This window comes from Humulus lupulus, chromosome 3, assembly GCF_963169125.1.
Source record: "Humulus lupulus chromosome 3, drHumLupu1.1, whole genome shotgun sequence".
NCBI classification, from domain to species: domain Eukaryota; kingdom Viridiplantae; phylum Streptophyta; class Magnoliopsida; order Rosales; family Cannabaceae; genus Humulus; species Humulus lupulus.
In genome coordinates, this window is record NC_084795.1 from 26,829,148 (window position 1) to 26,842,995 (window position 13,848).

Genomic DNA, 13,848 nt, shown 5'->3' on the forward strand with positions numbered 1-13,848 from the left:
TTTTTTAAATCTTCTCTCTAAAAATCTAATTTTTAAGCTGGGAAAAAAAACGAAGAAGTCAAGTGAAGCGCCGGAAAAGAAGAAAGAAAAGGAAAGAATCATTCGATTAAGAAATGGCGTGCAGAAATATTGTGTTTCGTTCCGTTCTGTTAACGGAGCCGTGGCGACCCCTTCATCTCAGTCGGACCTCCTTTTGCTCTTTCAGGATTCGTGGGTCTACTCCTCCTTCAAGGCTTACCAGGAAACTCGGGACCACTGGAGCTCGAGATTTTCACCTCAACTGCTGCCATAACGAAACCCCCGAGTCTTCTTCGTCTCAGGACGAACAGGGACCCCCTCAGGAAGCTGTTCTCAAAGCAATTTCAGGTTTTTGTCTCCTACCCTTTTGTCTAAATGCTCATATGACTTTTCCCATTAAATTTTGTAGTTCAATCTTCCGCTGTTCATGTATAGTGATAGTGAGAAAAGGGTTGTGTTTGATTTGTATTATTGGACTCAGAGGTGTCTAAGACGGAAGGTAGAGTTGGGCAAACGACGAATGTGATTATTGGAGGTACGGTGACTGACGATTCTACTCGTGAATGGCTCGCTTTGGATCAGAAGGTATGGAAACTGTTGCTTCCAAATGAGAATTCTGTTTTCATTTTCTTCTGAACTTTTGCTAGATTGGTTGTTTATTTTTTACTTGAACAGGTAAACTCGTACCCAACTGTCAGAGGGTTTACAGCGATTGGAACAGGAGGTGATGACTTTGTGCAAGCTATGGTAGTCGCCGTTGAATCCGTTATTCAACAACCTATTCCGGAGGTATGCTTTCGTTGCTGGTGCAGTTCTCACTTGAAATTCCGTATTTTAATGTTAACAAAGTGATTTAAAATAAACATATTAATTAAGTTATATTGATTAAGTTGTTTAGAAAAATTTCAGTTTTGTTTACAATATTTATGCAACTGTTTAAACAGAAACAGAAAAATAGGTAAAAAAATCAACAAACGAGAATTTTTACGTGCTTAAGAAATCATTTTAGATAATCTATATCTACGGCACCATGCCCCAGAGAATAAACCAATTAGTAAAGAAATATGCAAAAGCATTGATTTAAACAATGTAAGACTCCCTTTTAAACTATTGCCGCAATCTTGTTGTACTCTTATCTACGAAGTTGGTTTTGATGAAACGTTGATTTTCTTGAACTCCCTTTAAAGTGTTCACTTCCTCCTGAAGTAAGACTTAAATAGAATCCTCTCCTGAATATCCTTATGAACACGTTCACAATAGACACTACTTGTTTACAATAGACTAGATACATATTCACAAGTAGACTAAGTACTCTCACAAAGATTAAGGTGAACAAACTTAATCTCTACAAATAAAGACACTTTTCAAAATAATGTAATGTTTACAAATATTCAAAATGAAAGATATAAAAATTCCAAAGGCCTTGGCAATATATTTATAGGCAAGGAAATCGTCTAAGGCCATCATTTTCTAATATCTTTGAAATCAATTTGCAAATTCCTTTGATTTTGGAAATCAACCAGCCAGATGAATTCTGTGTCGACAGAAAAGGAAACTGGTGAGTCAGCAACATAATTAGTTTTATAACAAATATGGTCATTTTTTTTAACCATGTTCATTTTCGACACCTTCTTTATTCCAGAATAAACATAATTCTTGAGAATCTCAAGATAATTGCAATACATATTTTTACCAAATATTCATTATTTGTGATAAATAAGATAAAAAATATTCATATTTAAAAGATATTTTCACACTAAAGAATCAGCTGAATCAATTTGATATTTAAACCATAAATCAATAAGGAGATATGCTACTGATTTTCTTTAATAACTTTACTGAATAAAAATTAGCCAATAAAAGATTTTACATCACTAATCCGTTGATCATGTTTTCTATTTTGTTGAATTGGGCCACGAGCATTATTTGTGTAGCTTTCACTTTGATATGTCCCAGTCGTAAAAATCTGTTGCCACTACTGCAGTATCATCTACTGGATGTATTTGATTCTGGTTAAACAATGGAGAAGAATTAGACGTTTAATTACTGATAGCGTGTTTGGTAGGATGGAGAGGTGAATGGAAGGTGAGAGCTGTGACAATTAGTAATGATTTCGAGGTAGACGATTATAGACTATGAACTTTAAAATTATAGTTTCAGATTATTTTTAATTGCTGCCAATTGGACTTTAGGAATATGTTCTGTACTTTCAACTTTTCATTCTTAGAATATGTACTTATCTTACCTTATGTTTTCTCACCCCAAGCTGACGAACACTGATAAACCGAAAAAAAGTGCATGCCCAAGTTTGAGCTATAGTGCGCATCTATGTGTCATATCTGTCTAGTAGGTTTGAATATTGGGAGGAATTGTACCCAAGAATTAGAGAGCCTGGTTCTTTCCAAGAACAAATCTTAAAACTTTACAAACAAAGATGACTCTACTCCTTTCTCCCCTAGCAGAAATTACATCATTCTCCTAAACAACTTTTGTCCCAGATCCACAAGTAAATCATATTGAACACCACGATATTTTTACAAAAGTAATTACTCCAACACTTGAATACTTTAATTGACCACAATACACACTAAGCACTCACACTTTTTATTTTACTAACACTACACTTGGCTTTTTGCTCGCATACCTCACCAAGGACCTAGTCCTACATTTATACTACTCTCGGTTATTCTACCGACTATGCTACAACTAGAACATTCTAGTTAATTGTTTTTTATTGCCAACTTTGTAAAGCTAGAAACTTCTAGCATGTTTGACTTTTTGCTAACTAACACTGCATATTTCTAAATAATTATAGCTTAATTTCTTCAAGTCTAGAAAATTATAGAGATGTAGAATCAGTGGTGACTTTTGATACTACCCCTCAACACTGATTGATTCTTCCTTTGTCTCATGTTTAGTTGTTCTTTTAGCTTCTAAAATCTCGGAATGTTGAGCCCTTTAGTGAACAAGTTTGTTACTTGATCTTTACTCTTCACTTGGTGCTTCTCTAGTTCCTTTTGTAGTACTTTTTTCTATCAAAAAATGGTAATGCACCTCCACATGCTTTGTTTGAGCATGGAAAAGTGGATTTTCCACTATACGAATAGTAAACTAATTATAATAGTAAAGTGGCACCACATAATCTATTTATTGGTGTAGATCATTAGTTGCATTATTCAAGTACTCTCCTGAGCCACTACTGTTGTTGCTCTATACTCTGATTTTGTGGTTGACAATTATATTGCTGGCTGTCTTTTGCTGCATCAAGATACAACTCTAGATCCAAGCTTGAACGCATATTCACTTGTTGATTGATGAGTATCGTGATCTCTAGCATAATCAATATCGCAGTATTCAACTATCTTAAACTCTTCACTTTTCTTGTATAAGAGATTATAGACAATGGTATCTTTGACGTACCTCAGAATTCATAGCACTACTTCCAAACGAGGTTTTATTGGGTGTTGCATATACCGATTGCATACAAGATATTTGGTCGAATCAATGTTAGGTAAATTAGACTACCAACCAGTTGTCAGTTCAATGTTCTATCTTCCAAGTCCTTGCCTTCATGAGCACATAGCTTGGCATTGACTTCCATAGGCATTGAGATGGATTTACAAGCATTCCAAACCTTTGGCATACTTTTGTTGACTGAGAAATAAACCTTCTTAGGAAGTGTTTTAATTAACCATTCTCCTTCATTTGAAAGCGGGTTGATAACTTTTTTTTTTTGTTGAAAAATTTATGTTAGGTCATCGACATATACTGATACAATTGCGATCTTGTTGTACCATGACATATCCACTCTCCACTAAGAACTTAACAATCTTGTTGTACCATGCTCTTGGAGCTTGCTTTAATCCATAGAGCGTCTTTTTTAGTACAAACATAGTTGGGATGAATTTTATCCTTAAACCCCTTTGGTTGGACCATGTATATTTCTCTATCTAGTTCTTCATGTAAAAAGGCATTCTTCACATCCATCTATCAGTCTCCAGTTTTACTTGCTACAAGTGCCAGTAGGATCGTACCATTGTAATCTTTGCAATTGGGCTGATGATCTCCTCATAATCTAGCCCATATTTATGAGAGAATACTCGAGCTACTAGTCTAATATACCTAACATTTACTTGACTAGATATCTCGTATGCAGTTGATATATGCAACACCTCTCTTATATAAAAAGAATGACTGACTTAAGATAATTAGATTCTGCGACGTTGATTATGTTAGAGATCACGATACTTGTCGATCAACATCTGTGGTAGAAGTTGAGATGGGCTGGATGGAAGTGTTTTGCAATTATGCGGTGTTATTTCTCTTAGTGGTGCAAGTAGTTGCATAAGGTAGAGCTCATGGTAGGAACCAAGTGAGTTGTTGATAATATCATCTATGGATTTCACTGGGCACTAGTTGTGTTTGATAGCCTATCTATCCACTGTGAGCAACCCTGTATTAGGGTTGTAGATGAGATTTTGGAATCTGGTGGGATTATGGTCTTGTTGTAGGACTGAAATTTACCTCAAAATGTTTTACATAGAACCTTTTACTCAATGTCAACCTGTCAACGTTAGTTCATTCATACATGATCTAGCAGCCAGTGGAAGAGTTTAATGGGAAGTATCCCCTCGTTTTTTTTCTTTTCTTTATGTACGTATTTTTTATAAATTAACAATTATCTCCCCAAAATTCATATTTTTTGCTAGAAAAATCTGTCAAAATTAACAAATAACCCCCCACCTCCTCTTTTCCCCTCCCCTGGATAAAATCTTCTCCCTCTTCTTCCTGGCTATTCTAAAACTCCTTTGACGTAGTTCTGCATGATAAAAATGGTTTACCTTCAAAACTTATAGTATTGCAATAGTTGTAGTATGCTGTACTTAGCTGCTTGTCTGCTATATTATTTATCGTATCTAATGATTCATAATACAGGGGGAAAATAAACAGAACAAAAAGAAAAATGAATCTAATTTCATTTATTCCTTTGTATTTCTAACAGGGCCGTGTGAAACAGAAGTTATCATCAAGAGGAAAATATGTATCTGTCAATATAGGACCTGTTCAAGTCGTTTCTAGTGAACAGGTCTCTTCTCTCTTTCACACACACACGCCCTTATATATATATTTTCTTAGTTCAATTTGGTGTTTAATGAAGAAAAAAATAAAAAGGAATTGTTTTATATTTTCTTATATTGACCCATGTGTTTATTTGATATGAGATTTTGTTATGATTTCCAGGTTCAAGCTGTATACAACGCCATGAGGAGAGATGATCGGATGAAATACTTCTTGTAGTTTGGTTGCTCATACATCTGTACAGAACGCAATTTTCCAGGGCTCTGTAGTTGCCATCTTAATTCGTTTAGATGATATTTGTTGAAGTAGTCTGTTCTGGTGCTTTTTTTGTCAATTCATATGATGGCAAAGTAAGCTTGAGAATTTGGGGTTCAAAATCCATGTACATGTTCAAGGTGTATACGGCTATAATTATATTATCTGAAACTAGGCTTTACTTAATTAATCTGTACTGATTCCCAATTACGTATTGTGAAGACTTTAAGGGGGTGTTTGGTATGGAGTTTTGGTTTGGTATGAATGAGAATGTCAAATATAAACCAGTAAATTTATTTTTAATGACTTGAGATTGTGTTTCTAAGTGAGTCTTATTTTTTTAGCTTTATTTGTGGATAGTATTAATCCCTTTAAATATTTAAATTTTACATTCTATTAATCTAAATCTTCTCTAACTCTACTCACACAAACATAAATACCCTGTAAATACCTATCATAGGCTCTAGTTGTTGGTTACCGTACTAATATGAGAACCGTGTTAGTAAGTGCATAGCCAACTTCCATGCAAGGTTGAATTGGAAAATTTTTATCGTGTAGTTTTGTTATTAAATTGAAGAAGATACTGAAATAATTAATCTAATAACCTAAATAAACTTTTGGGATGATTTAATTCTAGTGAAATGGGATAATTTTATTATTATTTCCAACCTTTTATCTTTATGTATTTAAGAATTTTTTTTTTAATTTTTGTATCTAAATTGTTTTATCCTATTTTATTGTTATCAAAATATTAACTCATTCATTCTTATATGTTTTTTTTTTTTTTTTTTTGTTATAACTTTCAATCCAATCTTATTTTCTACATGTGACCTAGAAAAAATAGCATAAAATTTCCAGTCTTAAAATGAGGTTTGGATTTTGTCTTCTTTGAGAACAATTTTTATTATTTATTTTTGGATTTAGTTTTATGTATTTCAATTTCATTTAAGCGTTATATTGATCAGAAAACCTAATCTGACCCGCCACCAAAGAATTAAAAAAACAAGTGCCTTGTAGTTTTTGGTTTGTATGTGAAAGCTTTTTCAATTACTATTAGTACGTCAGTCCCCTTACTACTATTTGGCTTCTGGTCGTTATGCCAACCATTATCGCATTATTGGATTCGGATGTTAAACTTTAATTTATTGTGCATGATACAACAAATTTGTTTGCTTTCATTTTATTGTATAAGTTTTCTTTGAGACTTGAGTCAATGCCTGACTTCATCACCAGTCATTCTCAATCAAAAGATTCCCACTCACTCTAGTTTTCTTGGGTACCAGATCAGCCACAGCAAAAATGGTCACTAAAATATTTGTGTTTGTTGGTATGTCATTGTTCCCAACTTTCACGATCGTTTTCATTTCTATGTTTTTTCTTATATTATTCAGTGGACACTGTTCATAACAAATTTTCATTTGGAGCAACTCAATAACATTTTTCTTTTCCTGGGGTTTTGAAATTAGAACAAGACTATGCGACTACATTGACAAGATAATATATAAGATTACACCATGTGAAATATGCGATGATATCTTTAGTACTTGTCCCTATTTCATTCTGTAGCAGATTTTGTAGCCTGTTTTAAGGTTATATATCAAAATAAAATGTGTTGGAGGGAGAGGGAGAGAGAGAGAGTTATACGCTTTACTAGTGGGAACATCAAATTACAAGTATATCAAACAAAACTTCTGTAACAATAATATAATTTTACTCGAGCTAATCAAATTGTTTAAATATATACAAATGGTGTGTGCATGTGGGGACATAAGCTGTCGTCAAAGAATGTCGTTTCTCTCTTTGTCCACAATAGTTTAATTTACTTGCATATACATTTCTAAGCATCGATAATTCAATGTGACAAAACCTTGTTCTCTTTCTTGTACCCTTTATCTGTTTTTTGGCACAAGAAAGGAGGCAACCATGGGGAAAAACATAGACGAAAAGGGTATCATGAATCAAAAACTTAAGGTATTCAGTTTGCTCTTACGAGAATTTTAACTTGGTTTTTTTCAATTCTGATAATAAAAAGTTCAAACATTTGGCTATTTTATTTTAGGAGGTAGGAGATGAATCACTGGAGGAATCTTCTTTGGCTTCTTTACCAAACTCATCATCGCCTACTCAAGATGGCAGAGCAAGCAGCATGGTTTTCAAGGTTAGTGGTGTTAAATTATTTGACGCGATTTCTTTCCATAGATTGAGTTTGAGTTATTTTTCTTTTTTCAACAAGTTTTTATTGAATAACAGACGGCACATAGTTTAATACCAGCTCACTTGGTAGCTGAAGCAATTTCCACTCTCCATGGAGTGATGTGGTCTGGTCCAATAACACCAAGAGAAATGGAATATGTTCAGCATTATGTATCTGCAAAATACCCTCAATACAGCAATGGTCTAGTAGAAGTGGGAGACCAAAAAATTGACCTTTCCATCAATGAAGAAACTTCCCATGAAAAACATAGTTCGCTTAAAGGTGTCATGACAAAAGAGTTCTCCTCTTTCTCATTCAATAGTAGTATTTTTTCTAATCTAAACAAAACCCAATTGGGGCCATCAAGACTCCTTGATATCCTCACAAAGAAATCTTCATTCGAAGGGAACTTCATTTCGATACCAGAAGTTCAGGCCAGGAACCGAGCCTTGAAACACTGCGGTGTAGCTGAAGAAGACTACTTAGTTCTCTTCACAGCAAACTACAAGGATGCCACGACCATGATAGGAGAGAGCTACCCTTTCTTTAGAGGAAACTTCTACATGTCTATAATAAACGAACAAGTAGATTTCATTAAAGAATTTGCTATTCAGAAAGAGTCTAAGGTAATTTTGGCACCAGAAACATGGTTGGATCTAAGGATCAAAGGCTCTCAGTTAAGTCAATACTTTAGGAGGAAGTGTAAACATAGTCCCAAAGGACTCTTCTCATATCCAGCCAGAGTGAATGGAACAAGATATTCCATGCATTGGATCTCAGAGGCTCACAGAAACTCATGGCATGTTCTTCTTGATGTCACTGATTTGGTCTTTGGAGAGGATCGAATTGGCCTTTCTCTTCACCAGCCTGATTTCGTGCTGTGCAGCCTCACTAATAGTAATAATGCTCATTCTCAACCTTCTATCATCACCTGCCTCTTGGTTAGAAGGAAATCATTTGACACTTTGCCAACTTCTGGTTAAGTTTTACGTATTCAAGGGTGCTTGGCGAAATAAACTTTTTTGTTTTACATAATAGTCTCTTTTTTATATAATTTTTTGTTAAATATTATTCATACACACCCTACACTTTGTTGAAAGTACTCCACACCATATCTAAACAAGTTATTTTGCAGAGAATCATAAAAAAATATCATTTCGCCAAATAACATAAAAAAATATTTGTTTTCATAAAAAACTTTGTAGTGCATATTCCTATTGAGTAATTGGTGAAAATATATAATTTTTTAATGTTACTTTACAAAATAGTATTTTTTTTATAATTATTTATAAAATAGCATTCTTGATAGAATGTTGAGTATTTTTGACAGATTGTAAAGTGTGTTAATTAGAATATTAAATGTGTTTAGAATTTTATTTTGCAAGTAATCATAAAAAGAGATTATTGTGCAAAATAATTATTAAAAATAAAATGTCAAACACTGCATGTGGCCTAATGACATATTTTGTAGTTTGTACAAATTTGGTTTGGCTCTTGTTCTAAATAAAAGTTAAACTATTGATACCATTGTTGAAAACTTCAGAAAGTGCCTTACTTCTTTAATCATGGCCATATTGTAACTCAATTTGAAAGAAACCTGATACAGCAGACTGAAGTTGTATTTGTTCTTAAGTCCAGTAGAGTAGACAATTCAATCCTTCTTTAAAGCCATGAGAGGACTTCTGACCCCAATTCCACCTGCCATTTTGAGCCATTGTTGTCTGACACTTGCATTAAGTTCTTGCTTTGGTTTTATGTCACAAATCGATTTTGAAATCCAAAAAAGTGGGGACCCTTTTTTTCTAAACGAAATCCATATTTAAGAGTTGTAATTGTTAACGTTGATTGTTTTTATGGCATATTTCAAACTATTACAAATTAAAAGCAATAGTGAAGCCCATGACTGACAAGTCTGTGACTGGATCAATATCAATACCAAAAAAATTGAATTAACGCGTACTGAATGTTAATTATGTCACCAAACTTTTCTTTCTCTAAATTATCAATCATAGTCACATCACTTATATTCCAAATTTGAAATTATCACCAAAATAACATTAAAAATTCAATCCTAATCAAATTGTGTAGCCTTAAATAAAAAGTCATTCATATTTCATTGTTGGAACTTAGTTTTCAAGTATGTTTATTATTATTGCCATATAACGCAAGAATTGTTATTAGCCGACTCCATGAAATGACAAGGCAACTTCTCATTTCTGAATCCAATGGCTAGATCGTTGTCTGAAAACATTATCTTATTGGGAAATTCTATCTTATAATAGAGCTCTTATTGATCTGCCAAACGTGTACAGCTCCAAATAATAAGACCTAAAATATATGTTTATATTACGACACGTTTGTCCAATTGCACAGCTATTGGTCCCAAATTTCCAATTCCCAAAAATCAAAGAATCTCTTCTCCTCCAACTTTCAAGTATCCCTTTCCCTACACTACTTTTAATTTGCACTAAATAAAAAGGTTAAAATTTCTTTTCTGCCATATAATAATTTGTCCGCCGTTAGCGTCTTTTAATTTATTAATGTACTGGTCGATGTGTCTCCGAGCCCTTGGTTGGTCAACGTTTTCGGACCCAATAAAGTTCACACTCCATTTTTACTTGTCTAGTAGTTTGAATTAAAAATATGTTAAAAGTCTAAATACGGTAGAAAAGGTCGGCGGGATAATTTGAAGTACAAATTTTCATTTTTCTCTGCTATCAATATTATTTGTGTATATTAATATTCGTATTCAGAAAACAACTTATCAAAAAAATAAATACAAAAACTAAAAAGAATTTATAATTATTTTACATATTGAATTTTATAAGAAAGATTTAAACTTAAATACTTTTTAATTTGTTAAAATAATAGTTATTTTAACAATTTTATACAGTATTGCACTTTCAAATTATAATTTTTTTTTAATTGTTTCTAAGTAATTTCGTACATCTATTAATATTAATATAATAAAACGCGAGTCAGAAAATCTACTGAGCCATTTATAAATTGTTACTGTAGAATGACTTAAATAAAGTTCTCAACCCATTTAAATTAATTAAAATTTTAGAGTGGATATGTGTCTACGTCATATCCAATGTATGTATATACACTTATATATCTAATATAGACTGTAGATAAGGTATAAGATTAGTTCATATTCAATGACTAAAAAGACTCATTTAAATACGTAATAGATGCGATGGGATCCATGAATTGGCTCATAAATCTCTATAGGAAATAGACTCATCTTTTTTAGGTTAATTCATCAAAAGTTCCAATACTTTTGACAATTTTTTCTATTCTAGTCAATAGCATTGGCTATGTTTCCACAATCATTTTTCCACTATTAAGTCCCTTTTTCCACATCCACAAAAGAAAATACTTATCTTCAAATACTAATAGTAACTCTTTCAGCAACATTAATTAAATTTTAATTATTTAATTAAACCAATGCCATTAACTAAAGTCATCAAATAACAATAAAAAATAATCATTGGATATTAAAATACTAATCAATGAAGCTAAAGTCTTAGCTTCTATATTTCTATTATTCTTTCTACCATATACATTGTAAAAGTTTAACTTCCGCAATTAAAAATACGTACTGTCTTTGCTCTTTACGCCCAAGGCGCACATTAGAGTAATTTAATAAAATCGTGAAAATAAGAATTGAAATTTAAAAAAATAAAAATAAACAAAATAAACTCACGCAATTTCCGTATCCTCAATCGGCGCACTTTAGCAAAAACGAGCACCGGTATCCTCAGCTTGGCTCGCGTTAACGGCCGGAATCTCAAAGTGCCAGAGCCTTCCGACGGCCTTGACACGATATTTCCGGCAGAGGAACTCCTCGGCGAAAGTCTTCTCCACCTTCCGATCAACATCGTGCAGGAACACGTGCGTCACACCGGATCCTTTCCTGTTCCTAGCCATAACCGCCGCCGAAAAAATCGCGGCCATACGACCGGGAGCCTCAGGAAAATAGCCACGCGGCGCGTCGATCATGATCAGATCCCATTCCCTCTCGTAAACCTCAGCCGGCAAATTATCCAACGCCAAACGACACCGTTCGTTCCCTTTGAGCGGCGCTGCCTTGGACGGCGAGCACTTCGGCTCGGACTTATACGTGGCGAGGAGATCGTCGGCTTCCCGGAGCTGGGTACGGTATTTGACGTAGTGGGCCCGGAGTTGAGGGGCTTTCTTGAGAACGGTCTGGACCCACTTAGGGTCCTCTTCGAGGAATAGAGTGTTGCCACGTGGATTGAGCGAAGCCCACATGAGCGAATCGTGGCCCAGCCCAAAAACCAGGAAGTTACTTGGTCCCCGTGACTGGAGGACGTCGAAGGAGACGGTGATTTCTCCGATGGATTGTTGGGGCACAATCTTCGACGTGGCGTAGTGGATAATGGCCTGAAGCTGAATATCCGTCGGAACATATTCGTTCTCCTTCTCCGCCACCACCGACTTGATTCGAGTCCCCGTTAGAGAGCAAAGCCGCGATCCCTCGTCCGCTTTCAAGAACGTTGTGATTAGCAGCGCTCCGGCGATTAAACAAGACAGGCTTAAGCCGAAAAACCATGGCTTTTCCGATAGAATATTCCGATTCTTCGTCATCATAACCATTTGAAGAAAAAAATTAACAAAAAAATTTTAAAAAATTAAAGGAAAAAAAAAACAGAATGAAAAGTATCTTCTGAAGTATGGTTTTTGTCTTTGTTTGATTATATATAGAGAGGGGAAGTAGAGAAGAGAGAGATCAGAAGATAACTAGAGGGTTTCATTGGACGGCAATGCCTTTAGGTTAATAACATGAAACGATTCGTTTTAATTGGTCACATCATTTAAAAATTAAATTAGAGAGATGATAATAAATATAATTAAAGGAATGTTAATTTGGATTTTATATAATCAAATCATAAACTCACCGCTATTGATTGACACGTTGGTCTTTTATGATAATCGAACAAAAAATGTTACCAACTACAGATAAAAGATTCCAATTTAAATAAATTTGCATGACATTGGAGAAAAATATTTTTTAAAGAAAAAATATCCCATTTAAAAAGATATTATTGGAAAATATCTTCCAAAAATTGTTAGGCTAGAATTACTTTTTTCACAAAAATGTGAAAAAAATTTCATGTGCTCACACCCTACGAGTGAGTTGATCAATGATTATAATATATGCAGTACGTAAGTACTATTTGTTTCTTCTAAAAAAAATTACTACAATTGATTAGTAGATCTAGAAATTTGAAATGCAAAAAAAATGGTTTTTTTTTTTTTTTTAAATGGATGGCATGCATGCTTCAAGGCAAAATTGTCTAATTTTAGGTACAAAGTCTACTATATAAGCTTTGACATTATCATAAATAAATAACTCGATAAATAGTGATACGCGGCAATCTAATGAATCGCCACGTGGACTGCTTTTAACCCACTTCAATCAATCGAACCTCATTTGCTGTTACAGATTTTAATTTTAAATAATAAATTAATCTTTAAAGAAAACTTTTTTAAAGGAGGGGCCTTTTGATGTTTTCTGTTGAAGCGACAATTTTTTTTTTGGGGGATTTCTCTGAAGTGTGTACTTGACCTTTTTTTCTTAACATGTTGAATGTGTAGGCAGATATCATGATAAAAGTTGTGTACAATAGTCAATAAATGAGTAAATGACATGTATTAATGTCTCTCCTTTTAATATTTATATTTATTCTATAATGATGATTTTCAAGGTGAATTTTTCGAAAGAAATTGGCCTTTTTTTGTAAGGTGCAAGTTGTTACAAACTAATATAAGGATTTCTCACCACTATGGAGGTTGCGTGGTTTAGTTCAAATGATATCAAGAGTAACTTTCAAATAGATATAAATAACTTTATAGCTAGCTTGACATTTTACTATGTGGCGAATGTACATTTAACCAAGGCTTGACCTTATTTTGATATATTTTCACATAATTATTACTTTTACTTTTGGAGAGTGTAATAAGAAAAATCTCTCTCTTTTTCTTTGCTGGTTTCTGTTTCAGCAAATGGGAAATTGGTTCTGTCTAGACTTTATCATCTGTTTCTAACTAGCAGCCCAAAACCTATCATGAAAGCAGTTTGGTATTCTATTTCAGTGCCTAATCATAAGTTCATTCTTTGGCAAGTTGTTCATCAAAAGTTGGCCACAAGGGATATGTTACTCTACTGTCATATTCCTCTTCCTTCTCTGATGTGCCCGATTTGTGACCTAGTTCCTGAAAGTCACTCTCATTTATTCTTTGAGTGTGTATTTTCTAGGAGAGTAGTGCAGTCT

At 33.7% G+C, this 13,848-nt stretch overlaps 3 protein-coding genes across 3 annotated transcripts; 2 read left to right on the forward strand and 1 right to left on the reverse strand.

Moving 5' to 3' along the window:
* The first annotated feature begins 14 nt into the window (after positions 1 to 14).
* LOC133822386 (uncharacterized) lies at positions 15 to 5,538 on the forward strand. The gene is made up of 5 exons (XM_062254697.1): positions 15 to 366; positions 500 to 603; positions 694 to 807; positions 5,021 to 5,104; positions 5,260 to 5,538. Exons 1-5 carry the CDS (start codon positions 114 to 116, stop codon positions 5,314 to 5,316), a joined length of 612 nt encoding a protein of 203 aa, XP_062110681.1. The 5' UTR covers positions 15 to 113; the 3' UTR covers positions 5,317 to 5,538.
* Positions 5,539 to 7,018: 1,480 nt separating this feature from the next.
* LOC133821023 (uncharacterized) lies at positions 7,019 to 8,605 on the forward strand. Its single transcript, XM_062253557.1, has 3 exons — positions 7,019 to 7,323; positions 7,412 to 7,510; positions 7,603 to 8,605. Exons 1-3 carry the CDS (start codon positions 7,276 to 7,278, stop codon positions 8,527 to 8,529), a joined length of 1,074 nt encoding a protein of 357 aa, XP_062109541.1. The 5' UTR covers positions 7,019 to 7,275; the 3' UTR covers positions 8,530 to 8,605.
* A 2,441-nt stretch (positions 8,606 to 11,046) lies between these two features.
* On the reverse strand, positions 11,047 to 12,255 carry LOC133822387 (arabinogalactan O-methyltransferase 1-like). Its single transcript, XM_062254698.1, has one exon. The coding sequence runs from the start codon at positions 12,167 to 12,169 to the stop codon at positions 11,285 to 11,287; it is 885 nt and encodes a 294-aa protein (XP_062110682.1). The 5' UTR covers positions 12,170 to 12,255; the 3' UTR covers positions 11,047 to 11,284.
* Between the last annotated feature and the right edge of the window lie 1,593 nt (positions 12,256 to 13,848).